Here is a 25,064-nt window from a genome sequence, read left to right as displayed (position 1 = left end):
TGTTTCCAAATGCAGTTGTTAGTGCACTTTTGTGTCTGGAACAAGTGCATTGTGTGGGCTGAGCTGGTCCCTGGGAGGGGTCAGTGCCATGAAATCTGCTGGGAGGAGGCAGGTCAATGCCCCTTTGGCAGGAGGGAGAGCGGATTAGGGCGGATTGTGAAAGTATGCATCTTGCTCTGAAAAACTGTGCATTGCATATTTTCCCAGGGCAGTGTGTGAAAATCCAGGCATAATGGACGCATAACTTTTTATGAATGAACCCTTTATGACTCCCCGTGGAGCCTACTTGTAGTGTCCTCATCTGCATTTCCTCTTCTTGATATCCTTATTAAGCTCCTCCTCCAATGCCAGAAACCCGATTCAGTTTAGGGATTTGCCACCTTTTCTCTAGTCCAGTTTCTGCCCAGCCTGTTCTTTTTCTTGGAAGCAGGCTGTTCGGGACTCACTTCTTCACAAAGCGATTAAAGAGAAATGTAAGTAGAATGAGAATAGTTCACAGCTGGTTACAGGTATCAAATTGGTTTTTCAGTTTTAGGGGTTACTCATGAGACTACACCTGAAGTGGGGAGAAAAGGGGTGTCACAGAGAGAATTTACCAGTAATCTTAAATACTGTCGTGTTAATTGGATTCCCCTCCCTTATTTCTGCTGGAGGAATTACTCGAACAATGCACTTTTGTATGCAGAACTGTCTTTGAGCATTCTGTACCACCGCAATGCACACAAAAGCCCCTCTCCCTGCTTTCCCTGAAGTGGGGAGGGAAGTTCAGAAAGGCCAGGCTGGCCAATCAGTGTCGTGTGGCCCCACTACTGGGGCTCCCTTGGCAGGGGCAGTCTCCCAAATGAGCAGAAACGATAGCGGGAGTCAAACAGCCAAGGCTGGCATCGCCGCAAGCTCGCTGTATGGTTGGAGGCTTTGATCTTCATTCCTAAGTGTCCGTATCCAGTCTGGGAACGATGTGTACATTCCCAGAGAGCAGATTTCATGTCTGTTCATCTGAAAGTGGACCGTGTCCAGAATCACACCTTAAACAGAGAAGTTCCTTTTGATGGTGGTGGCCGTGGTGATGAAGTAGGAGGTGACATTGTTGATGAAGGTCAAGATCCCAGACTGCCAAGGTTCAAATCCTGCTTCACTTACAACTTTGAGTGTAACTCAAGGTAAATGTAACTCAACTCAAGTTCTTCAATCCTCAGTTTTCTCATAACCTCGATTACTAATAGTACCTAATCCAGGGGTAGCAGGATGCAGTTAGATAACCTACTAGGGTGCTCAGGACAGTGTCATGCTCACTAACAAAGGGCTTTTGTTAGAACCATTAAGGTGGAGATGAGAGTGTTGAGAAAACAGTCAGGGGACAAAGTAGAGGGTTTTAGGTAAGAGTTACACGGTAATTGGGGGAGAGAAGTTACTTAGAAATCATCTGTAATTTATGCTACCAAGTCTGGCTTTGCAGGAATTCCTCCCTCCTCCAGAGTCGTGAGCAGACCGGGGTTGTCCTGTGGACCCGTGGTGGGTGGTTCTTCTCATCCAGTTGGGTCCTTAGGCAGCAAGGCAGGCATGGGAAGGCCTTCCATTTTTTGGAAACAGTCTCCAGTGGCTGTGACAGCTGGGGTTTTACAAGGAGAAATTTGGACTTGAAACTCGGTTCGGCTAAGAAGGAATTCCTTTTGTGATCCCATGTTGCTGACCCGCTGTTCAGCAGCCTTGTCTCCTCACTGGTAAGCAGTACTTCCCCATGCTTGCGTGTTGTTTGCCAAGAATTAATTGACACTAATTGGCCATGCCAGAGTAACCATTACTGAAAATTTATAGGCTTCTGATGGATTGTGCCTTGCCAAATTCCTGGCAGAAGTTTCAGTTCATCTCACTTAATGTTAAGCTCACCAAATCCAAAAAGCTGCAGGTGGCCAGAATCGGAAGGAAGCAGAAGGAGATTAGCAGCTCCTACTCCATGTCTCCCCAAAGGATGTATCCACAGTTGGCCATCAGGACATGTCCACAGTGGCCCTTATTCCTCTCCAAACCTCACTCCCCCCATTTCTCAGAAGGGTAAGGAGAATTATAACTTCAAGTAGTGTTGGATAAGGGAGTGCCCACTAAGTATCTGTTGAACAGACATAAAAAATATTGAGATGTAATTCACTTATAATACAACTCACCGTTTAAAGTATTCAAGTCAATGATTTTTAGTATGTTCACAGAGTTGTGCAGCCAACCATCGCCATAATCAATTTTAGAGATCTTCATCACCCCAAAAGAAAACCTATACTCATTAACAGTCACTCCCTGTTTCCCCAATATTAAGTGGACTTTTGAGTGACTCATGTAGTCAGTGCTTGAGAGAACTATGACTTCCAGTCCAAATAGACCTTGACTGGTCTGTGTTGTGAACTGATCAGTACAACTCAGCTCATGTCCCATCCCATCCCCATTCCTATCCTGCCGCAGCTGCCATCTTTAGACGGCATTAGGAATTGTGGGGTCAAGGATTACCACACACTGGGAAGGCGTGGCCTTCCGCCGCTTCCTCTGTAGAAGATCCAAATTTCAGACTTGGACCCAAGTGTCTGAGGAATACACATTTATTTGTATTTTCTCAATAACAGAATTTCAGCAGCAATTATGAGCCCCTTTCTGTCAGGTAGTGGGAAGTTAACTTCAGTCGGATTGTGTTTTCTTCCCTCAAGGTGGGGGTCCGATAAGGGATATACTTTGTGCCATGGCATGGTGGCAGGGGAGGCATCCATATTGCTATCCAAGCTGGCCTTGCTGGGTGTCCTCGTACCTGGTCTCCAGCCCTCTGCCCGAGAAAAGAATCCTAAGTGGCTGCTGTGTCTCCTCCTTCTCTCAACTCTAGGCCAGGTCAGGTCAGTGCCAAGTCCACATCTCCCTAGAAGACATTCAGTGGGTGACGTCCTATGGCTCCCCACATCCTCTGGACTATGGGAAAGTCACCTTCATACCCTCTTTGGCTGAAGAAATCTGCATGCCAGTCTCCGGCCTAATGTCTGGATGAACTATGTCGATGAACTATGTCAGAACTTACTCTGACCCCAGGTGGGGCATGGGGATGTAAGGTCTTGTTGCCCCTCCAGGCTCTGCAGGGACTGGGGGCACAGTTCTGTTCTTCTCCCAGATCCTTTCTGTTTTTATTTGTTTTTATTATTTTTTAAAGATTTTATTTATATTCAAGTTAGTTAACATATATTATTAGTTTTAGGAGTAGAATTTAGTGATTCATCGGTTGCATACAACACGCAGTGCTCACCCAACAAGTGCCCTTCTTAATGCCCATCACCCATTTACCCCCATACCCTCACCCACCTCCCCTCAGCTTGTTCCCTATAGTTAAGAGTCTCTTATAGTTTGCCTCCCTTTCTGTTTTTATCTTATTTTATTTTTCCTTCCCTTCCCCTATGTTCTTCTGTTTTGTTTCTTAAGTTCCACATGTGAGTGAAATCATATGGTATTTGTCTTTCTCTGACTGACTTATTTTGCTTAGCATAATATCCTGTAGTTCCCTCCACATCATTGCAAGTGGAAGATTTCATTCTTTTTGATGGCTGTGTAATATTCCATCATATATACCACATCTTCTTTATCCATTCATCTGTCAGTGGACGTATGGGCTCTTTTCATAGTTTGGCTATTGTGGACATTGCTGCTATAAACATTGGGTTGCAGGTGCCCCTTCAAATCATTATTTGTGTATCCTTTGGATAAATACCTAGTAGCACAATTGCTGGATTGTGGGTAGTTCTATTATTAACTTTTTGAGAAAACTCCATACTGTTTTCCAGAGTGCACCAGCTTGCATTCCCACCAACAGTGCAAGAGGGTTCCCCTTTCTCAGCATCCCTGCCAACATCTATTGTTCCCTGACTTGTTAACTTCAGCCATTCTAACTGGTGTGAGGTGGTATCTCATTGTGGTTTTGATTTGTATTTCCCTGATGATGAGTGATGTGGAGCATTTTTTCATGTATCTGTTGGCCATTTGTATGTCTTCTTTGGAGAAATGTCTGTTCATGTCTTCTGACCATTTCTGGATTATTTGTTTTTTGGGTGTTGAGTTTGATAAGTTCTTTTTAGATTTTGGGTACTAGCCCTTTATCAGATATGTCATTTGCAAATATCTTCTCCCATTCCATAGGTTGCCTTTTAGTTTTATTGATTTTTTTCTTTTGCTGTGCAGAAGCTTTCTAAATTGATAAAGTCGAGTAGTCCATTTTTGCTTTTGTGTCCTCCCAGATCCTTAAACTCACTTGTGGTCGCTACCATCCTTTTCCATCAAGGGTCTTAACTCAGGGTGGGACAGGGTATGGGGTCCTTCTAGAAGGTCCGTGGTCCCCTCTCTAATCCTCTCTCTTCCTAGGTCCCTCACTCCTCTGTCCTAGCAATCTTTCTAAAACTGTAAGGGTGAAAATGGAAATGTGCGCTTACTCATTGAGTGTTCTTCCAAACCTTTGTAATTGTGACTAGGCTTGTGGAATTCAAAAGCCTAGAAGATTTTATTTTATTTTTTTTGTCATATGTTCTCTGGCATCCCTTTTCTGAGGCAAGGAAAGCAGAATGTCTTCCCAAAGGCATGCTGCCCCCAAAAGAAGGGCATGTATGTAATAGGAGGTAGCGAGGGAGGAAACATTCACAGCTGTCTCAGACCATTACTGCCACACCTTAAGCACCTGTCCAGACCCACTTGGCAGAGGAGGGGGTGCCCAAGCTAAACTCCGGGTACTTTGATTGACTGGCGTCCAGAACCCTCTTGAAGTCGGCCTGGAGGAGACACCTAGGCGGTGTGACTGCTTCCTTCCGTCCTGTGTCCGGCGTGCGCTGCAGGGTGAACCGCCACAGCTAAGGTTACCACCCACCTGGAGCCACACGGGAGGAACGCCGCTCCCTGTCTGTCTGTAATGAGCTTCTTCTTGCCGTCTGCCGGCAGCCTCACCCATGTCCTCCACTTCCCAGGTAGGTTTTGCGGTGACCACGTCCCGGAGCCCCTCACCTCCACGGACAGCCGGCTCTGGGTGGAGTTCCGCAGCAGCAGCAGCATCTTGGGCAAGGGCTTCTTCGCGGTGTACGAAGGTTTGTTCACGGGAGAGAAGCCCCCTGGGGAGCTCCGGATGTGCTCTGACCTTCACATGCAGCCACTGTCCCTCTTGCACCCAGGCTCATGTGGCAGCTGCCAGAGCCAGGAGGGTCAGGGCAGCCACCACAGGGGCTGGGCGGAGACGTCCCCCTGGTCCCCTTCCTCCACGCTCTGGAAGCAGAGAGGCCAGCTGTGCCTCCTTCAGGACAGGTGTCGTTTGCCTGTCACCATTCTGCTGAACTCCATTCCAGTGCAGCTGGGGGGCCTGTCCGGGGTAGAGAGCCCTGAGTGCATGAAAGCAGCCTCCAAATAGCTGTGTGAGCTCGAGCAAAGGACCTAACCCTCTGGGCCTCTGTTTGTTTCACTGATGAAAAGAGGACTGTGGGCAATATCAGGATATTTACAACCACATTTCTTGAAAGGGCCTCCAAGGCCACCATTGGTGGTTGAGTTGAGGAAACAAATAGGTCTGGGCTCTAGGCAGCTGCCCCCAGGGCATTTCTGCTAAAGTTTGTTCCACATATTGGGTAAATTGTAATTTTGGAGAGGCCAAGGTTTTGTTTTTATAAAACAAATAACATGTGTATGCACGTGTGTATGTGTGCACGCACATGCGCACGCGTGCGTCCCTCTGTACCAGCGGTCCCCTACCCTCTACATTAGAATCACTTGGGGAACTCAAACATCACTGCTACTTGGAGCTCCGTCAGGCCCCCTAGCATCAGAACTTCTAGGGATGTGGCCCCTGCTTCCACATCTCAAAACATTCCCCAGGTAATCTTGATGCACAGGAAAGGTGGAGAACCACTGCCTTACCTGGCTGTTTTGTTTATATGAAAAAATAGAGAGTTGGAAACAAATGACTTGTGCCTTTCCGGAGGCGCAGTCTCGGTTGGATGGAGATGAAAATGTTGCCATGTGGAGCCACCTAGTGGTGATAAGTGTGCCCACTCATTTCCTTCCTAAGGTCTGACCAGGGACCTCATTCCTCCTCTCCTGGCTCTCTTTCTAAAGCTACGTGTGGGGGAGACATTAACAAAGATGCTGGTCAGATTCAATCTCCCAACTACCCAGATGACTACAGACCTTCCAAGGAATGTGTTTGGAGGATTACGGTTTCAGAAGGGTTTCACGTGGGGCTTACCTTCCAAGCTTTTGAGGTGAGTACTGCTCAGGTTTTCTTCCTGAGGATGAAGTGAATGTCAACGTCTACTGGACACTCTGTGCTCCATAAAGATGGGTTTCCATTTTGTGGATTGCAAACGGAACCTAAGAGACCATTGCAAGCTCATGATGCCTTGTACCTGGACATTGGGCATCAGAATCTTTGCAAACTCTGAAATCGCATCCATCCCCTTTCTGATGGCTGCCTGGGGGAACTGAAAGCCTAGGACGGGATCCCAGGAAGTTGTGTAGAACCGTTCTTCCCCGTGTGTCATCTCTTAGTCTGCACAGTTTGGTTCTCCCTGGACTTCCATGAGTAGGGACAGCTTCCAGAGCCCAGGACACACTTGGGTCCTTCTGCCTTCTGGTTAGATTTTTGAGAATGTTATTTAAGTTCCATTCTTACATTAAAAAAAAAAAAGCCTTAAAGCCAGACTATCTGTCATCTTCCACGTTGCCTTTGTTTCTCTGTTTAGATAGAAAGGCATGACAGCTGCGCTTACGACTACCTGGAAATCCGCGATGGCCCCACTGAAGAGAGCACCCTGATTGGCCATTTTTGTGGCTACGAGAAGCCAGAAGATGTGAAATCGAGCTCCAACAGAATGTGGATGAAGTTTGTGTCCGATGGCTCTATCAATAAAGCGGGTTTTGCAGCCAATTTTTTCAAGGGTATGAATTAGCAGTTTGTTTCCATTTTTAGTCACAGGAAGAGGGATTGTCCCCCTGGCTTAAGAATCACAAAACCCATATGGAACCTTTGCAGCAAACAAGGCTCCCTGCGGGGAGAAGGCAGTGACCCATTTTCGAGCTGCCTCTAACCGAGTTCACCACTGACTCGGGAGCAGCCACGGCCTGGGCTGCTACATGGCAGAGAGTTCTGCCGCTGCACTCGGAAACTAGATTTAATAAGTTTACCAGGTCAGCTTAGTAAACCTCAGGGAAACTGAGCGTTGATAATAAATATTCGTGCAGTCACTCTCATTAATTGAGCACCTCCTGTGTGTCAGGAACTGTGCAAGGTACTTGGTGGACATGATGTCACTTAATTCGCAAAATTGCCCTTCGAGTTGGTTTTGGATCATGTTTGATTAGGGCTGAGGAGGGTTGCCTGGGGGTCACTCAGGTAGTTAAGTGGCAGATCAAGAATCCAAGTGCAGTCTGATTCTAAGCCCAAACTCTTTCTACAGTGTTGCCTTGCATTCCCTGATGTGGGCCAGAGAGGCAGCGTCCCTCTTCAGCTGCTGACGCACCAGCCCCCCCGCCCGGCCTACAGGTCTCCCCTCGAGTGGGCGGGGGCGGGGAGGAGAGTGAGGGGTGCTCAGGGAACAAGCTTCCATGTGGTCTTGGGGACCTGCTGTGTTGCAGAGTCTTGATGAAAGCTACCCAGAGTGACATGGGAAGCCCAGTATTCCCGGCCCCAGCAGAAGGGGCTTCTCAGGTCTTCCTTCCTGCTGTCAGGGCCCCGGAAGCCCCTCAGACCACACTGTAAAGGGGGCCTGGATATTCCCCGGCTCATCGCATTGCGATCGGGTGCCCGACGATGCCAGCAGCCACTGAAGTGTGTTATCTAATCCACATCAGAGGTCTTTTGGTCAGTGGCACCACTCACATCCAGGAGGAAGCTTCTTTCCCCTCCCTCCCTCCTCTCCAAGGACTCCTGGCTGTGCCAGTCCAGAAATCCTGGCCCCTCTCTTACTCCCGCTCTCGGCATCTGCCCCCTCTTTAGCCCTTTCTTCCAGGTTCTATGTAAGTGCATGTTTGTCAGAGGAACCCATTTCAAGCCATGTGAGCCTAAGCACACAGATCTTTGTCTTTACTGAAACTTCAGGTTTCCTCTCTGTAAAACGAGGGGAAGAAATCTGCCCATTTTACCTAACCCGTTGTGAAGCCCACCAAAATGATGGCTGTGGAGACACTTTATAAGCTGAAAAGTGCCCCACAGATATGTGGGATTCTTCTTCTTTTGTCTCAAGGCATCTGGAAGAGTGAAGCCCAAGCAGAAACAGAACAAGAATCAAAATGCTGTGGATAATTAGAGGAAAAAATTGAGTCAATTCTTTCCCAAGCAAAAAAGCCAGGCTGTAGCAAATGTATTTCCAACGCAGGTCAGCTTGTGGTTGAGAAGCCCGGAAATTCACAGTCTGCGCCCCACCTGGCCCAGACCACGTGTGACCTAGCAGCAGCGACGCTCGCTGGGTGGCCTTAAGCAAGTGACACAACCTCTCTGAACCCCAAATGGTCCACTTCTAGAAATGACATACGAGGCTATTGCGGAGCTGTCAGGAGAAAATGAAATGGTGTAAGCAAATGCACATTGTATAATGTTACTCCCATGAACTGTCTGCTAAAGAAGGAGTCTCTGAAGTGGTTATTGTTATCTCTGGCAGAAAAGAAGTGGTGATTTCTTCTTGCTATCACCATGTATCAGTTTCTTGGAGCTGCTGTAGCAAATTACCACAAACGTGGAGGCTTAGAACAATGCTTTATCATCTTCCAGTTCTGGAGGTCAGAATTCCTTGCATTTTCCTGCATCTCGAGGAGGCCCCCGCATTTCTTGGCTCGGGTGCCCCTCCATCTTCAAGCCAGCACTGGCCAGTTAAGTCTTTCTCCTGCTGCATCACGCACCCCTGCTTCCAGGGCCGCGCCTCTTTCTCTGCCCCTGCCTGTCCTCTTCCCTCTTTCAGACATGAGGCCCCGTGCGGTGAATTGGGCCCACCCACAGAACCCAGGATAATCTCCTATTTCAAGATCCTTAATTTAATCGCATTTGCAAAATCCTTTTTGCCAAGTAAGCTAACCGATTTGCAGGTTCCAGGCACCAGGACGTGGACGGCTTCAGGAGGCCTGATTTTGCTTAATCATGACTTAATCATGTCACAAATGATTAGAAGGATTTATTCTAATTCTGTCCTCCTCCTCTGACTTCCACCCTCCGCTCTGTAAATTAGGTGTTGGGGGAGGTAGTAACCCGGTAGCACCAACCCACCCACACCTCATTCCCTGATGCTGCTGCTAATTGGTGATGCATGGTTTTGAGAGACCGACTAAAGCTGGAGATTAGGGTTACCAGATTTAAAAAAAGGGGGGGGGGATGCCCAGTTAAATTTGAATTTAAGATGAAGAATGATCTTTTAGTATAAGCATGTCCCAAATATTGCACACGTTGCTAAGACATGATAAGAAATGTTCATCTTAAATTCAGAGTTAGTTGAGCCCCCCGCATGTTTTTGCAGCAACCGTACTGGTGAGGCCAGGCGAGGCCGCGACAGGCGGGCATCCCTCTGTGAGGCGGCGCTGGTGTATAAGGCACCAAGCCGGCTTGCTCTGGGTCCCCGTGATAGCCAGCTGCATTTGCGGGTTGGAAGATACCATCTTTTCCCTCTGCCACAGGCAGCATTCATTCAGCAGTGATCGAGCCATGTGTCAGGTGCTGTGCTCAGGGCTGGGGACACAGAGGAAACAACAGGCGTCCTCAAGAGCTCAGGCTGGTGAACGAGGACTACAGGCAAATGGGCAGTGGCCCGGCGCGGACGTGCAGGCCTCGGAGGGACTCAGCCTGGGGTGGGGCCACTGTGCCCAGGCTCACACTTCAAGGGCATTTCAGTTCTCAGCTTGCAAACATCTCTTTTTTATTTTTTTAATGTTTTTTTTTTTATATTATGTTAGTCACCATACAGTACATCCCTGGTTTCCGATGTAAAGTTCCATGATTCATTACTTGCGTATAACACCCAGTGCACCATGCAATACGTGCCCTCCTTACTACCCATCACCAGTCTATCCCATTCCCCCACTCCCCTCCCCTCTGAGGCCCTCAGTTTGTTTCCCAGAGTCCATGGTCTCTCGTGGTTCATTCCCCCTTCTGATTACCCCATAAAGCAAACATCTGTTTAGATGCCCATGAAGGTGTTAACTGAGGCCCATCTACACTAACTTAATGCATGGGCCCTGCTTGACGTCTCTTTTATGTCAGTGAGCTTGACCCTGAATCCAGGACTGGTGGAAGCCTCGGGGGACCTCTTAGAGGGGAGACAAAGGACTCTAGTGAGTGTGCCAGAAACCACGTGAGTGATCTCACTTTCTCCTCAGAACAGCCCCGGGGTCGGCATTAGTATTACCCGCCCCTTTCGCAGTTGAGGAAATGGAAGCTCTGAGGGGGCTGAGCGGGAACAGTCCCAGGATCTGCAGGCCCCGCAGCGCCTTCTTCTCGCTGCAGAGACACATGAGTCACAGGCAGGTCAAGCGAGGGGGGTTGAATTTCTCATTAGTTTGTGATTTGATTCTGACACTTGTCGCCTTTCTGCCCTCCGGATACCACGGGAACCTGGGGGAAAGGGCCTTGGATGTGGCTTCCGAGGTTTGGATTTTCATCCTGCCTTCCTCCCTTACAGGTGTCTGCTCTCAGGCAGGTCAGTTTTCCTTTCCGAGACTGGGTCGTACCTGCTTTGTTCTCACTTTACTCCCAGCACCTGGCCTGCATCGGGCCCCATAAGTCCTCACTGGGCCGGAGAGTTCCTCACTTGTGGGCTGGGCTTCCTGCTGCTTTCTCTGCATCCTTTTCGGGGTTCCCAGGAGGAAGAATGAGGCGAGACCATAGTCTAGAGCAGTGCCGCCCGACAGAAATAGGAGGCAGGTCACAAAGGTGAGCCACCTATGTAATTTTAAACTGTCTGGCAGCCACCTTATCTCCTTCCCAAAAAAGAAACAGGTGGAATTATTTGAATATATCTTATTTAACCCAATATAATGTACCATCACAGGCAATATTGTCATTTTAATAGTAATTAATATACACCACATTAGTGGCATACTTTATGGGGTTTTTTTATTCTAAGTCTTGGATATCCAGTGTCTTCCTACACTCACAGCACACCTGAATTCAGACTAGCTACATTTCAAGTGTTTGTTTAACAGGCACACGGGTTGCTGGAGACCACGTTGGTCAGTGCAGGCCTTGGGACTGGACACAGCCAGCTTCCTCTGCCCAGCCTTTTTCCAGAAAAGCCATCAGTAGGCTGTCCTGGGAACACACAGTGCCCAGTGCGTGTGTCAGGACTTCTCCAGTGAAAGAAACTGGAAGATGAACTACAAAGCCCATCAGGAGAGTTGGACCAAGCCAAAGAAACTCTTGCCTTGGTGCCAGTTGGCAGGAGGCTCTGCCCAGAGCCCAGCTGGCGCATGGCACTGACCAAGGTGCCAGTTGGCTTCTGCATCCCTCTCCCAGTGCCAGGTGGCGGTCTCCCTCAGAGCCCTCAGGCCTGGCAGCAGGCAGAGCTCATCTCCGCTTACTTCAGGACATGGCAGCATTGAGGGTTGGCCATTTGGGTCTCACACTCCTCACATAAAAAATATGGTTCCCACCTTGATCCCCTCAATCCTCTGTCCCAGTGCCCATGGACCAGCATGGGGTGTTGAGAGGGACTGGCTTCCTTCAGGTGTTTCTTCCAAAGCTTAGGGATGTGCTCTACCTTCTCATTCCTTAACTCTCTCTGAAACAATTGTCATCCTACCTGAGCCATCTCATTAAGCATGGGATGGTTCCTTCTTTTACTAATACTGCTTGAAGAAGGCAAAGAAGACAGAGCTACCACTCTGCAAGGCTGAGCCCTGTCTTGTTCAGCTTTTTCTCCTACCCCTCACACTCTCCCAGATTTTTCTAGGAGGCTTGGCCTTGACCACCGTAGCCCGGAGCAAGCATGAATCTGTGGGCTTGGAGCAGATGCTGCTTTAACACCGTGTGGAGGGGATTCCAAGGACACCCAGGCTCCCACTGAGAGTAGGGCCCCTGGTGCACTTCCATGCCATCCATCCAAGTTGGAGTAGGGTTGAAAATGCCCAAACATCCCACTTCTCTTGCTGGAGGGAGCTCAGATATAACTCTGTATCTTTCACCCACCTTCCTGTGCCAAACATCCCACCCTTCTGATCCCTGGAGGAACTATATTCCCTTTGCTTTAGTCCCAAATCCAATCTACCATCCTTTCTCCCCCCACACATGTTAAGATGGCACCCGGAAACTTGCTCATATGTGGTCTTCCCTTTCTTGCCTGTGACAAAACTGTGTCCTTCCCATAGCTCTATTGTCTTCCAGCATCAGAGTCTCCCCTTGCCCCTGACTTGATCCCATGTTTATCTTGGTCTATTTTGATGGGCTTTTTCCATCATTCTTTTCTGCCCTCCCCCGCACCCACCTGCCAGTTTATTGACTCTGCTGCACTGCCTTCCTGCCCATCTCTTCCTCCACTGGCCCATCTTGGACGCAGTGTCCTTCCTTCTGTTTCTGCCTTGTCTCTCTCCCCTCCTCAGGCCTGTACTACTCTGCTCTCACCTGATTCAGGTGTGCCCAGGTAACCTTATCCTTTTCACTGCCCTCATCATCGTGTTTTTCTACCTCTGGGATTTCGAAAGCAACCTGGCTGTTGTCTGTAGTGAGAGCTATGGTGGATTGGATGTCTGTAGGTGAGGGACTTCACACACATCATTTCAACCCCCACAACCCTAAAAGCAGGTACGATTCTCATTTTAAAGCAGGACAAAGGCTCAGAAAGGTTAAATCACCGAATTTGTTGGGGGCAAGATCCAGTATGGATCCAACTGAGGTCTGTCTGGCTCACTCTAGAAGCCTGGACTCTTTCCATTTTTCCTTATTATTGATTCTCCTCCTCCTATACTTTCTAGCAAATGCCAAAGAAAGTACTTTGCCTGTTGTAAAGCAATAAGTAATTGCAGGATTGTTACTATTTTAGCATACTTCATACTTATATTTGAGGCCATGGATAACTTCAACCCCCTGCCTAGAGCATGTTTCCTACACTCAGTCCCCCTACTGGCCAACTTATTTAAGCTTTGGCTGAGCCCAACAGCACATCACTCTTAGAATTACCTAAGTTTATTGCCCACTATGTGAAATGATGGGATAGTCACACACTGTTCTTTACCCAGTGAAGAGCGAGCAGGTAGACAAGTATGCCGTGCACTGTAGATGAAGAAGACTGGAAGGAAATGGGTCTGCGTGAGTGGGAAAAGGGCAGCACAGAGGGAGCCAGCCCGGTCGAAGGGTTTGCCTGTGCTGCAGAACCAGTGGGATGGACGTTTCAAGGGGCCAGAGTTTTGACAATTCAGACTTCAAAGGATAAGAAATACTTCTGAAAAGCAGTCGAGAGTCTTATTTCTGGGTGATTGATTTCCAGCAGGGTCTGCAAAGCCATCCATAAGAAATGTTATTAAAAGGATCGCTGTGTGAGGGCAGGACTGGGGGTTCTTTCCAGGACTTTACCAGCTCTAAGATGTCCTGATTTCTCTCATTTTGTGTGTAATGTGGGCTTTGAAGATTTTGTGGCCAAGCTTGTGCCTGCTCTATTCCTACCTTCCATGGGTTATGAACCAATGCCACCCCACCCTTCCTTCCTCCCAGATTGGGCTTTTTTGGTTTTGTCTTGCTTTAGAAGATGCCTCAGGGATTTGTTGTGCCTTCGCTCGGCTCTCTGGCTCAGTGAGGCCACAGTGTCTCCTCTCAGGGATAGATGCAGCAGAGCGTGGCAACAAAAATGATGAGTTTTTCCTTTTCTTTCTGATCCTCTTCTTGGAGATGCCCACGGCCTGGGTTTTCTTTCCTCCAGTGATGCACAGGCTGACATTTCCAGGCAGATTCTCCAATGATCCCGTGTTCTTCCTCAGGACGGCTCTCCTGGCATCCTACCTTCAATTGCCCCAAACATATCACTAGACACTTGTCAGCGCCGAATCCCACCCCAGTCCCCTGCTAATACAGTCTCACTGTGGCCTGACCTAAGAGCTCAGCCTTTTTTGTAACCTTGAAGATCTCCCTGGGCACACCGTTCAGATTATTTCTAAAATATGAAATCACAAGCTCTGGTTCTATCTCTAGAAAATACGTCTACGTCTTCATCTAGAAATGTGTCCCTTTGTTCTTACCCTTCGCTTAATGTCCCTATGAAGTTCCATATTTGGGGAGAACCCCAGTTGCGTGGCATTAAAACTGATGATGTTTCTGGTGTGGGACCTCTGAGATTTTTAAAAAATCACATTGTATACCCTGACCGAACCCTTCAAAGGATAAGATTATCCAGGCCTGATCTTCTCCAGAGGAGCCCTGCTTCTGGCTAACAAGTTACTCTTATGCTCTCAAGACCTCCGCGTTGGCTAGAGCTGCTGCTGGCTTCTGAGACGTGGATGTGAGCCTCCCGGGGAGGGGGTCACCAGGAGCCGTCCTTGTTCTTAGAGGACATCTGCTGGGGACCCTGGGATGAGGCATGGGACGGGGAGCAGACCAGGCGGCCCTGCAGTAATTTAGCCGGGGTCCCTTCCTCTCCAACAGAGGTAGATGAGTGTTCCTGGCCGGATCATGGTGGGTGTGAGCAGCGCTGTGTGAACACTCTGGGCAGCTTCAAGTGCGCGTGTGATCCTGGCTACNTGGCTATGAGCTGGCCGCCGATAAGAAGACGTGTGGAGGTTGGTGTTGGGCCTGCCAAGCTAGAATGGGAAGGGACAAGGGACAAGTGTTAGGAGAAGTGGGGAGGAGACGGGGCCGTGGGCTGGCTGCGAGCTGACGTGATCTGTGATGGAGGGCGCCCCCGGCTCTTGGAAGGACAACAACTCCATCAAGTCACAAACATGAGAGGGCTGCCCAGATTCTAAGAACTCCACCCTAGACACTGCAACTAGAGTCACGCTTTATTTTCCTCTGCGGCCGTGAAAAATTCACACGATTATTCAGATAAAAAATAAAAGCACAGAAAAACTATGAGCACTTTCGTGTGATGCAACGAATGGCTCATTTCACTCATTCCATTTCTGCGAAGCTGGTGTTCCGTGTTCCTTGCCCACCTGCGTGACGCGGCTTGTTCACGTAGCCAGGTGAGGTGCATGGCTTGCTGCTAACATTCCTCGGTCTCCTTGGACCAAGTCATGGGGAGCCCCCAGCTCGGCCACTGAGTGACAGGCAAGCCCAGAGCCATTGTCGTCATCTTACAAAGCGGTAAAGACTTGTCCTCAGCGTCATCCATCAAATCCTCAGCTGAAGCTAGTCAAGACGAGAAGAAAGGATGCTGGATTAATCAGTTCAGATTGTCAAACTTTTTTTTTATTATTATTAAAGAACAGCAGGGCTTATTGCTGCTTGGGGGAAATCGCAGTCACTTGGAACTAAAACCAAATGAACTTTGCTTCTGTTTCTCCCATGCAGTGGCCTGTGGCGGTTTTATTACCAAGCTGAATGGAACCATCACCAGCCCTGGGTGGCCGAAGGAGTACCCCACGAACAAGCACTGCGTGTGGCATGTGATGGCCCCTGCTCAGTACCGGATCTCCCTTCAGTTTGAAGTGTTTGAACTGGAAGGCAATGATGTACGCTTCTGCGCTCTGATTGTGCTGGGATGTGGCTCAGGGCTGCAAACCAGCGAGGGGCTCAGCAGGCAGGGGGAGCTTCCTATAGTCGTGGACTCTTTGCAGGGCAGAATCTGGGGAGAGTTTGGTGTATGGGTTTCAGCGGCACACCTGCTGCAGACGCAGTGCTTTGCTCCTCTTGTCACTGATAAGTCCAAGGAGAATAGGGACCAGACCGGAGGGGGCAGGTCTTGGGGGTGGGAGGTGGTCCGGACAAGTCTGTCCCCTGGAGTAGGAGTCTGGGGGTTAGTGTCCAGCTGAGGGGAACGGAGGGGGTGAGATGCAGCTGGGGACCGGGATGGTATGAATTGCCTGTCCCGTCCTTTGGGCAGTGGTCATGGGATGACCAAGCCAGCCAAGGCCTAGGTAGAGCCCCCCACCCCCCAGCCAGAGTGCTAGGCATGAGTGCCCCATGTCTACACCTTGGGCCAGAGGGATCCCAGTAAGAGTTGAGAGGACCACTGGACCTGGCTGAGCCAGTCTGGCCACTGGGCAAGGAGTGGCTATCAGGAAGGGGCTCCTGCAGGGAGTCAGGGGCGGAGCCGTGGGAGTACCAGGGGGCTCCCCACGGTGCTCCCTTGCAGGTCTGTAAGTACGACTTCGTGGAGGTACGCAGCGGCCTATCCCCCGACGCCAGGCTGCACGGCAAGTTCTGCGGCTCTGAGATGCCCGAGGTCATCACCTCCCAGAGCAACAACATGCGCGTGGAGTTCAAGTCGGACAACACGGTCTCCAAACGCGGCTTCAGAGCCCACTTCTTCTCAGGTGTGCGGGTTTGGAGGCAAGGTCACGGGTCACCATGGCTGTGTAGGCTCTCGGCCTCTGGGGCACCTGCCCACCCCTCTCTGCCCACCGCCCCTTACCCTCACAGTATTTTGCCTTGGAGGGGGCATGCCTGGATCTGAGATTTTTTATATTGGTGGCTATATTATTATCAGAGCTGCCATAACACCCTGCCACACAGTGTGTGGCTTGAAACAACAGAAATATATTCTCTTGCGGTCCTGGAGGCCGGAAATCTGCACCAAGGTGTGGGCAGGGCTCTAAAGGCTTTGGGAGACTCCTTCCTAGCCTCTAACTAGCTAGTGATTCCTGTGTGTAAGTATTCGGTGGGCTTCACCTCTTTATTCCTTAAGGTCTCTTCGTTGTCCTCATGAAACTAAGACCCAAAGTGTTCGGTGTCATGTTACCACAGGGTATGGTGAGGGTGGGTAGACACACTGACCCCCAGAGTTATCCCGGTGTTGGGGGCCGGGAGGGAGGCTGGTCCTCGGTTATCGCAGGAAGAAGCTGGCTTGAGCTACAAGAACCACAGTGACAACAACAGCTGGGACTTGAGTTCGGACATCAGGTGACAAATACAGGCTAGCACTTACTCTGAGCTGGACACTGCTCTAAGTGCTTCCCTGTACCAATTCCTTTCCTCCTCGCAACCCCCCTGTGAGGTGAGGACACCTGTACGGGCTCCACTTTACAGGCGAGGCTGCTGAGGCACAGAAGTCAAGGACTGCCCAAGTGCACAACAGCTGGGAGTGGCAGAGCAGGACCGTCGCGTGGCCAGATGTGGCCTGCACGCTTCCCTACTCCACAGGCTGGAGGTGGCGTGTGGTCAGGGAGGAGGAGCCCAGGCTTCCGGGTCACGCAGGCTGCTCGCTCACTGAGTGGCCCTGGGCATTTTAGTGTCCTCAGCCTCAGTTTCCTTACCTATAAAATGGGGGTATAGTCACCTGGCTCCTCAGGTTATATGAGAACAGACTTAGACGCTGTATAGAGCATGCGTCAGGAAGTGCCCATCACATGAATATTCAATATATTGCAGTTACTTGTATTACTGTTACCAAGACTATTCTTAATAGTGGTCTATCCTTTAAGGGGCTTCTTGTTTCAGCGGGCAGCAGGGTTAAAGGACGTACAGGTTCATTCAAGTGCTTTAGGCGCATGGGGAATTCAAAGACAGCAGGACCAGGCACCATCCGACAGGTGCTGCCCCCGCCCAGCACAGGAAGGGGATTCCCCACATCAGGGCAATCTGGGAGCCTCCCTGGCAGAGGCTACTTCTGAGTGGAGTTCTGAGGTGTGAGGGGTTTCCCAAGGAGGCGTTTCCCCTGAGAGCCTGTCGATCTCCGCAGACAAGGACGAGTGTGCCAAGGACAACGGCGGGTGCCAGCACGAGTGCGTCAACACGTCAGGGAGCTACCTGTGCCGGTGTAGGAACGGGTACCGGCTCCACGAGAATGGGCACGACTGCAAGGAAGGTGAGGCTGCATCACGGCTGGGAGGCCAGGCTGGCCGTGGCCGCCAGAGTGTGCATCTGTGCAAGAGTGCCAGCGAGGGGCCCTTCTGGTCTGCCCTCCCTCCTGCCGAAGCGCGGTATTCCCCAGGGCAGCTCCCTCCTTCAGGAGGCTTCGGTGCCCTCGGGTATGCTCCTGGGGTTACTACTGCAAAATGGGTACACCCCCAGGCTCCAGAATCAGATGACTAGGCTTAATCCTGATTCTGCTACTTACTGGCTGTGTGACCTTGGACAAGTTACTTCACCTCTCTGAGCTTCCNCTTCGGTGCCCTCGGGTATGCTCCTGGGGTTACTACTGCAAAATGGGTACACCCCCAGGCTCCAGAATCAGACGACTTAGGCTTAATCCTGATTCTGCTACTTACCGGCTGTGTGACCTTGGACAAGTTACTTCACCTCTCTGAGCTTCTTTTTCTCTTCTGTTTAAAAGGAACAAAACAGACCCTCTTCTTAAAGGTGTGTGAGGAGTAAATGAAACCATGCCTAGAAAGTATTTCAGACAATCTGGCATCAATTAAGCACTTGACATGTCAATACCTATCAACCATCTGTGTCATAATATTTATTATCACATGCAGGTCTAATAGTGAAATAGAATTTTGAAAAAGATTGCTCCCTGCTTCATTTACTACTGGGAGTTCAAGGTCAAATACCTTTGAATGTCCAGTCGTTCTGGAAAGAGCCTCCCTCTGTTCTCACCCTGCCCTGTGAAGGTAGTTTAAGCATCTCTGATAAGCACACAGGCCTCTAGCCTTTGGGCCCAGCACAAGGCCCTGCAGAGGAGGTCAGGGGAAGGGAAGGGGCGAAGACCCCACACCCCCTTTCTGGGATAAGCATTTCAAAGTTAGGAGACTTGACAGGGGTGCACAGGGTCTGATCGGGCCTACCTGGGGTTTTACAGGATGAGCTAAGACAGCAACGTGTGGCCACCCTCCAAGCCCAGGCCTGTGACACAGATATGGTTGTTCTTGGGTTGGTTGGGAAGCAGGTTGGAAGAACTTGGAAGGACACATCATTCTGGAACTTCAAAGTCTTTGTCAAACTCCTGTGAGGTGGGCCCGGGCCAGAACAAGCCTTTCTTCCTGTGGTGTGGGGGAGGCCAGGATGGATTTAATCCCACTAAGGTCCCACCAGCCGAACAGTGGTGGCCTTCCTACGGGCTCCTCCAAGGGGTGGGGTGGGGGTGTGACAGCAACTGTCCCAGACGCTGAGCCCCTGTTGGCATTTGTTCTCTGTTGACTGCAGAGTGCAGGCAGCAATGAGCAGGGACATCCCTCCAGTTGCTGCCTACATCCTCCCACTTCCCCTGACCCACCCTCAACTGCTGCCTCTGGCACCTTGTCCTGCAGCCGCAGGCCAGAGTAGGAGATGCGGGTGGGGGCGGGGCTGCACACCCTCAGCTCCCTCTGTTTCCTAATCATTTACACCAAAGGCAGGCCTGGGTTCAAGATCCAGTCCCGCCCCTTCCCAGTGAGTCACTCACCCTCTTTAAAGTTATTTCCTCATTTGCAAAGTGAGAAGGATCAGGTAAGGGAATGCATTCAAAATGCTTAGCATCGTGCCCAGCACACGTTCTAGCTGTTGACCAAAACGCAGAAAACTGAGCTAGTCGTGGGATCCCTCTTTGCTAACAGCACCATAACCAGGGCAACACCTGTAGCCTCCAGATGAAACTGCTCTGAAAACCTAAAAGAAATATACATGGAAGGCGTAGTGATGAAGACCTTCCTTGGCACTTGCTAAGCCTTTTACATGTATTATCTCATTTAGTCCACATATCCCCCAGCGAAGTTGGCACCCCTCTTACAGATAAGGACACCAAGGCTTAGGAAAGTGCCCAAAGTCCCACGGCTTGCAGGCAGTGAGACCAAAGTCCATTTGACCCCAGTGCCTGTGATCTCAACCACTAACTACCATCTTTCCAACGATAACAATGACGTGAATAGTAAGAGTGGGAAAAATGAGCCACCTGAGCGGCCAGCAGGAAGAGAGCAAAACCAAATAAATCAACAACTCTGTAGCCGGAGGACACTTGACTCAGGCTGACCCCTGCCCCCACATTTGATAATGACCCCATGACAAATAAGAATGAGAGACGGAGACTCCCCCGCAGGGCCTCTGCTGCCCACCAGTGAACTGCTTCTCTCTGCATGTCTCCACATCCCCCTCCAGCTGGCTGTGTGCACAAGATCAGCAGTGCAGAGGGTACCCTGGCGAGCCCCAACTGGCCCGACAAGTACCCCAGTCGGAGGGAGTGTACCTGGAACATCTCTTCCACCGCGGGCCACCGGGTGAAACTCGTGAGTCATTTTCATAGTTGACAGACTGTAACACACTTTGGTTTCAGACGGACAGGGGGTTGAGTCTCTGCTCTGCCACTTCCCAGCTCTGAAACTGGAGAAGGTTATTCAACACTTCCAGAACTCTTTTCATTATATGGAAAATGAGGATGCTGATGAAGCCTCCCTCGTGGGGCTGCTGTGCAGAATTCAGAGGTGGGGGTAAGAAAAGCCCTCTAAACAGCACCTGTTTGCAGAGGTACCCGTCCAAGGGGAGCATTCACTGCACAGATCGGAAGAGCTGACATTCGATCGTTTCCATTTGTAATTTGTGACGGAACAATACATTCTCAAGGTTAAAAAAAAGTAACCAGTACAGAGCGTTGGAAAGTGGAAATAAAAAGCTTCTAGATTCCCCCGTGCCCACTTCAGAAATGACCTCTCTGAACTTTTTTTTTTTGTAAATTCTACCAGAAATTTCCTATGCACATACAATAATGTAGGTACAAGCATGGGAAAAATATATATCGTTTTTCTTGCCCAAACTTCTCGAATGGACTCTTATCATTCATATTCCTTGATAACTTACATTTTAAAAATTAACAATAGGAGGTTAAGTTATTTATGCTAATTCTCTTGAATTAAAAAATTAAAGTCTCTCATGCATATGATTATAGGTGTGCACATCACCGGGCACGATTATTTCAGAGAAGAAATGAGTCTCTGGTACAAGTCTCATTTCTCAGCCCCAGAGACTCCCAGGTCCTGGAGTGTAAAACAAACCCTCTTGCCAGCTGGAGAAGGTATACTCCAGACAGACGTTTTTAAAATAGGTCCTTCTGACTCTGGAGATTTGTAAGCTCTCCAGAAGGCACATGGATGTTCCTCTGAAGTATGGGCCAAAAATGCAGGGAGAATGGAAGAGAACAAAGGGGAACGTGATGATAGGCAGACAATGGCCCGGGGACTCTCCAGGGTGTTTACTGGCGGGTGGGAGCTGTGAGCAGGACAGGTGGGTGAATGGACGCCCACAGTAGAGCACAGGTGCTGGTGTCTGGCTGTGCCAGGCCCGGGGCGGTGAGGGGTGGCGAAGGCAGAGCCCATGACCACAGGGTGCTCACAGCGGGCACCTCATATGCACGGCTGCCCATGTGGGAAATGCTTTCAGCGGCTTTTCTGGGTGTCAGAACAGCCTTGAATCTTGGTGAGGGTGAACTAGAGTGCGTTAGCTTAGTGCTCTCCTGCCAACGCTGCACTCTGCTGGAGAAGGTTCGCAATAGCGACGTACATCTCCGGCGTTGGCGGGGGAATGGCGCCCCCTGGGGGTGGGAATGAGCAGCCTGCACAACTGGAAGCCGCGCTTTCTGTCCAGAGGCCACAAGATTTGAGTAGTTGCAGAACGTCTTCCCCTTCTTTACAGTGCTAAGGAACTAAAGCAACTGATCACAGGGGCCAGAGTTAGGCCAGATCTCAAATTTATAGACGTTCATACTTGTGTGTGCTAGTTTTTCAAAAAAACTTCCTTGGGAAGTGCATGGTGGGAACTTGATCACACTCTTTTTGCTACCAGAAAATGTGAGTTGAATACTTCCCAAGAAAATGGTGTTCCACTGTATGGGGGCAGCAATAGGGTGTCCCATGGGTGTCCCTCCCATTGCATCATCTACCCTGATGCTGCTGGGCTCCCCTCCTGCTCCTGCCCACTGTGTCTATACCACCGTCAAAGCCAGCTCCCCTTCTATAAGGTGTGAAGAGCTTTGCCTGTTTCTACTGTTTATCATTCCTGTGAAAGCCTGCACTGCTAATGATCTCCACCTCCATCCCTACCTTGTCTCTCCAGCAACTCTCTTATGAACTCAGACCCCCCTTGCCCCCCACTAATGTCCTCTCTTCCCGCTCTGTCATTTGGTCCAAGCCTTCATTTAACACTGTCCCCTCGCACCTTGTCCCATCTCTGTGGCAGCCGTGGGCAGGCCACCAGTCATTCAGCTGCCTAGTCCCTAAGAATACATTTGGGGTTGTGAAGCTTGGTGCATGGCCTGGAATGGAGGGGCTCCCCTGGCCAGCTTTGGGGGAAAGGGAGGAGGTAGGCAGTATAGCCTGGTGTTGGTTAGGAGTGTGGGCTGGAGTCAGGCTGGCTGGGGCCCAAATCCAGCTCTAGCCTCCTCTAGCTTGGAGGAGTGAGCTTGGGCAAGACATTTCTGAAAGACTCAGTTTCCCCTTCTGCACATTGGGTCTAATACTAGCTCTTCCCCCACAGCATCATCAGAGTTAAGTGAGAAAATGTTCATGAACATTTGGCACAGGACTCTGCCTGGGAAAAAACTCTCCTCAAATGTCAGCCACCATGAGGGTGTAGACGAGGAACACGTGCACTTCATACAGGCTCATCCTATCATTTGTACTCAAGGATCGCACAGCACAGAGGTTGAGGGCAGGGGCTCTGCAGCCAGACCTCCTGGTCATGGCCCAGCTCTACCAGTGGGCCAGTCACCTGATTGGGCAAGTCACCTGATTGCACCTCAGTTTCCTCATCTGTATAGTGGGGATGGTAGCAGTAGACACAGCACAGGGGCATGAGGATTCTATGAGGTTATATTTGTAAAGCACTTGAGACAGCTTCTGACCCGGAGTGAGTACTTGGTCTTTGCTGCTGTCATCATTAAGTGAGAAGGAGCCTTGTGACGGGATAGGGGAGCAGGGATGACCACAAGCATCTCAGCTCTGGGAACCTGGCCATCTCACCTGCAAAGTGCTCATAGCAGCAGTCGCTCATGTGACTACCTCATAGGGTTGTTTGGGGACCGAGAGAGAGTGTCCTGTGTGCCCCGTTCTCTCCCAGCCCCCAGAGAGGCGGCCCTCACCCTGAGTGCCAAGCCCCTGCCTCACTTTTGGCTCTTCTATCCCCAGACGTTTAATGAGTTTGAGATCGAGCAGCACCAAGAATGTGCCTATGACCACCTGGAGCTGTACGACGGGCCCAACAGCCTGGCCCCCAGCCTCGGCCGCTTCTGCGGCAGCAAGAAACCGGACCCCGTGGTGGCTTCAGGCAGCAGCCTGTTTCTCAGGTTTTATTCGGATGCGTCTGTGCAGAGGAGAGGCTTCCAGGCAGTGCACAGCACAGGTTCGGGAGCCGGGGTGCCCTGCGGCCCGCTGAGGCCCACGGGAGCTGGACATAGATGGTGATGGACGCGGGAAAACAACCACCGCTCCTGCTGACACGGGGGGATGGGAGGTGGGCGATCAAATGTCCCTTTAAAAATGAAACGTGGGCAACCATAAGGGGAAGCGGTTTTCTTTGAATGTCCTTAACTGACAACATTTAAAGTGGGCCACACTTTGTTGGTGTCACACCTCTTTCTGCCCGCCCTTCCTTCCTCCCTTCCTTCCAGCCTCTTTCCAAAACTTGTTTGTAGCCTTGCTGGTCCATGAAATCCCAAAGTCTGGGAACTGAGGGGTGGGGAGCAACCCGTTACCTCCTAAGGCCCAGTTCTGGAAAATGGAAAATGTTTCTATTACGCATTACTTTTCCTCCGCTTGACATGTCACATCTCAGGGACTTGAAATTTCCCAAAGACAGCTCAGACCTGGAGGAAATTCTCCACAAGAGCACATGGGGTTAAGAGTTGGCAGTCAGGCAGCACTGGAGCCAGCTGGGCCTGAGAGTGTCAATGGACCACAGAGAAGCCACACCGCGGGGAGCTGGGCCCCTTGTGGATGTGGAGCACATGGAGGACAGGCATGTCCTGTCCAGGAGGAGGAACTTGCCTTCAGAATGTCTGGTACTCTCTAATCTGTGATCACTCTCATTTCTCCATTTATATTATGTGATCTCTAGTGGCCTAGACAAGATAGGGTGGGACCCAGGCCAACCAGAGTTAGGGTCCTAGTCACAAACTCAGAAGCCAGCGCTACAGAATACAAGCCCAAATGATGAGGCTCAGGTCACTTGTGACACCCCTGGGAGCCTCAAAGTCAGACTATACTCCGCACTGCCAGATGCAGGAGCAAGTCTGTCTATAATCTGAGGTTTCTGGGTTTGAATGATTACCAGTAGTTCTGTGTGCTTTTGGTGCCCTCTGTTGGCAACAGTGACAAATTACAGTTAGTAGCTGGGGCTCGGGAGCTTCTCTGTGCTTCCAGTACTTCCAGGGAATTAGGTGGTAGAGATCCAGCCAACCAGCTTTTTTCAGTAGCTTGCTCAGGAATTCCCCAGAGGCCTTATATGACCCAATCCAGGAACATAGGGCCTTGAGTGGGAAGGGCCAATGGGGACCCCCCCCCTTAAGCCTTGAAACTCAGACCTATAGGCCTCTGTTTACTCCTCTATAAAATGGGATGATGAAACCTGCCAGACTTTCCTACAGGGCACGCACAAGGCCTTGTAGAGAAAGCTGGCAGGCATCAGGGTGTGAAGAGAGAAGGCCGGGGCTGGGAAGTGGGTGGAGGTGGCCCACGGGTCTCTGTGCCAAGGGGACGAGGCGGCTCTCTCTCTGCTCCAGAGTGCGGGGGCAGGCTGAAGGCTGAAGTGCAGACCAAAGAGCTGTATTCCCACGCCCAGTTTGGGGACAACAACTACCCGAGCCAGGCCCGCTGTGACTGGGTGATCGTGGCAGAGGACGGCTATGGAGTCGAGTTGATCTTCCGGACCTTTGAGGTGGAGGAGGAGGCCGACTGTGGCTACGACTACATGGAGGCCTACGACGGCTACGACGGCACGGCGCCCAGGCTCGGCCGCTTCTGTGGCTCGGGGGTGAGTGCTTGAGGTGCCAGCCGGGTCAGGTGGAAGGCTGAAGACTCAGAGCGTGAGACACACCGTGCTGGGGCCC

General features: G+C 50.5%; 1 protein-coding gene across 1 annotated transcript in view; it reads left to right on the top strand.

The window, feature by feature from the left end:
- TLL2 (tolloid like 2) overlaps nt 1–25,064 on the top strand; it is a 131,525-nt gene that overhangs the window by 98,931 nt on the left and 7,530 nt on the right. Inside the window, 11 exon segments of the mRNA XM_034663052.1 lie at nt 4,971–5,087; nt 6,106–6,251; nt 6,732–6,927; nt 14,597–14,691; nt 14,694–14,730; nt 15,464–15,624; nt 16,248–16,428; nt 17,793–17,918; nt 20,129–20,256; nt 23,146–23,359; nt 24,738–24,988. Coding sequence (XP_034518943.1) covers nt 4,971–5,087; nt 6,106–6,251; nt 6,732–6,927; nt 14,597–14,691; nt 14,694–14,730; nt 15,464–15,624; nt 16,248–16,428; nt 17,793–17,918; nt 20,129–20,256; nt 23,146–23,359; nt 24,738–24,988 — 1,652 coding nt within the window.

The sequence above is a fragment of the Ailuropoda melanoleuca genome, chromosome 6 (assembly GCF_002007445.2).
Source record: "Ailuropoda melanoleuca isolate Jingjing chromosome 6, ASM200744v2, whole genome shotgun sequence".
NCBI classification, from domain to species: domain Eukaryota; kingdom Metazoa; phylum Chordata; class Mammalia; order Carnivora; family Ursidae; genus Ailuropoda; species Ailuropoda melanoleuca.
This window is presented reverse-complemented; position numbering and strand designations above follow the sequence as displayed.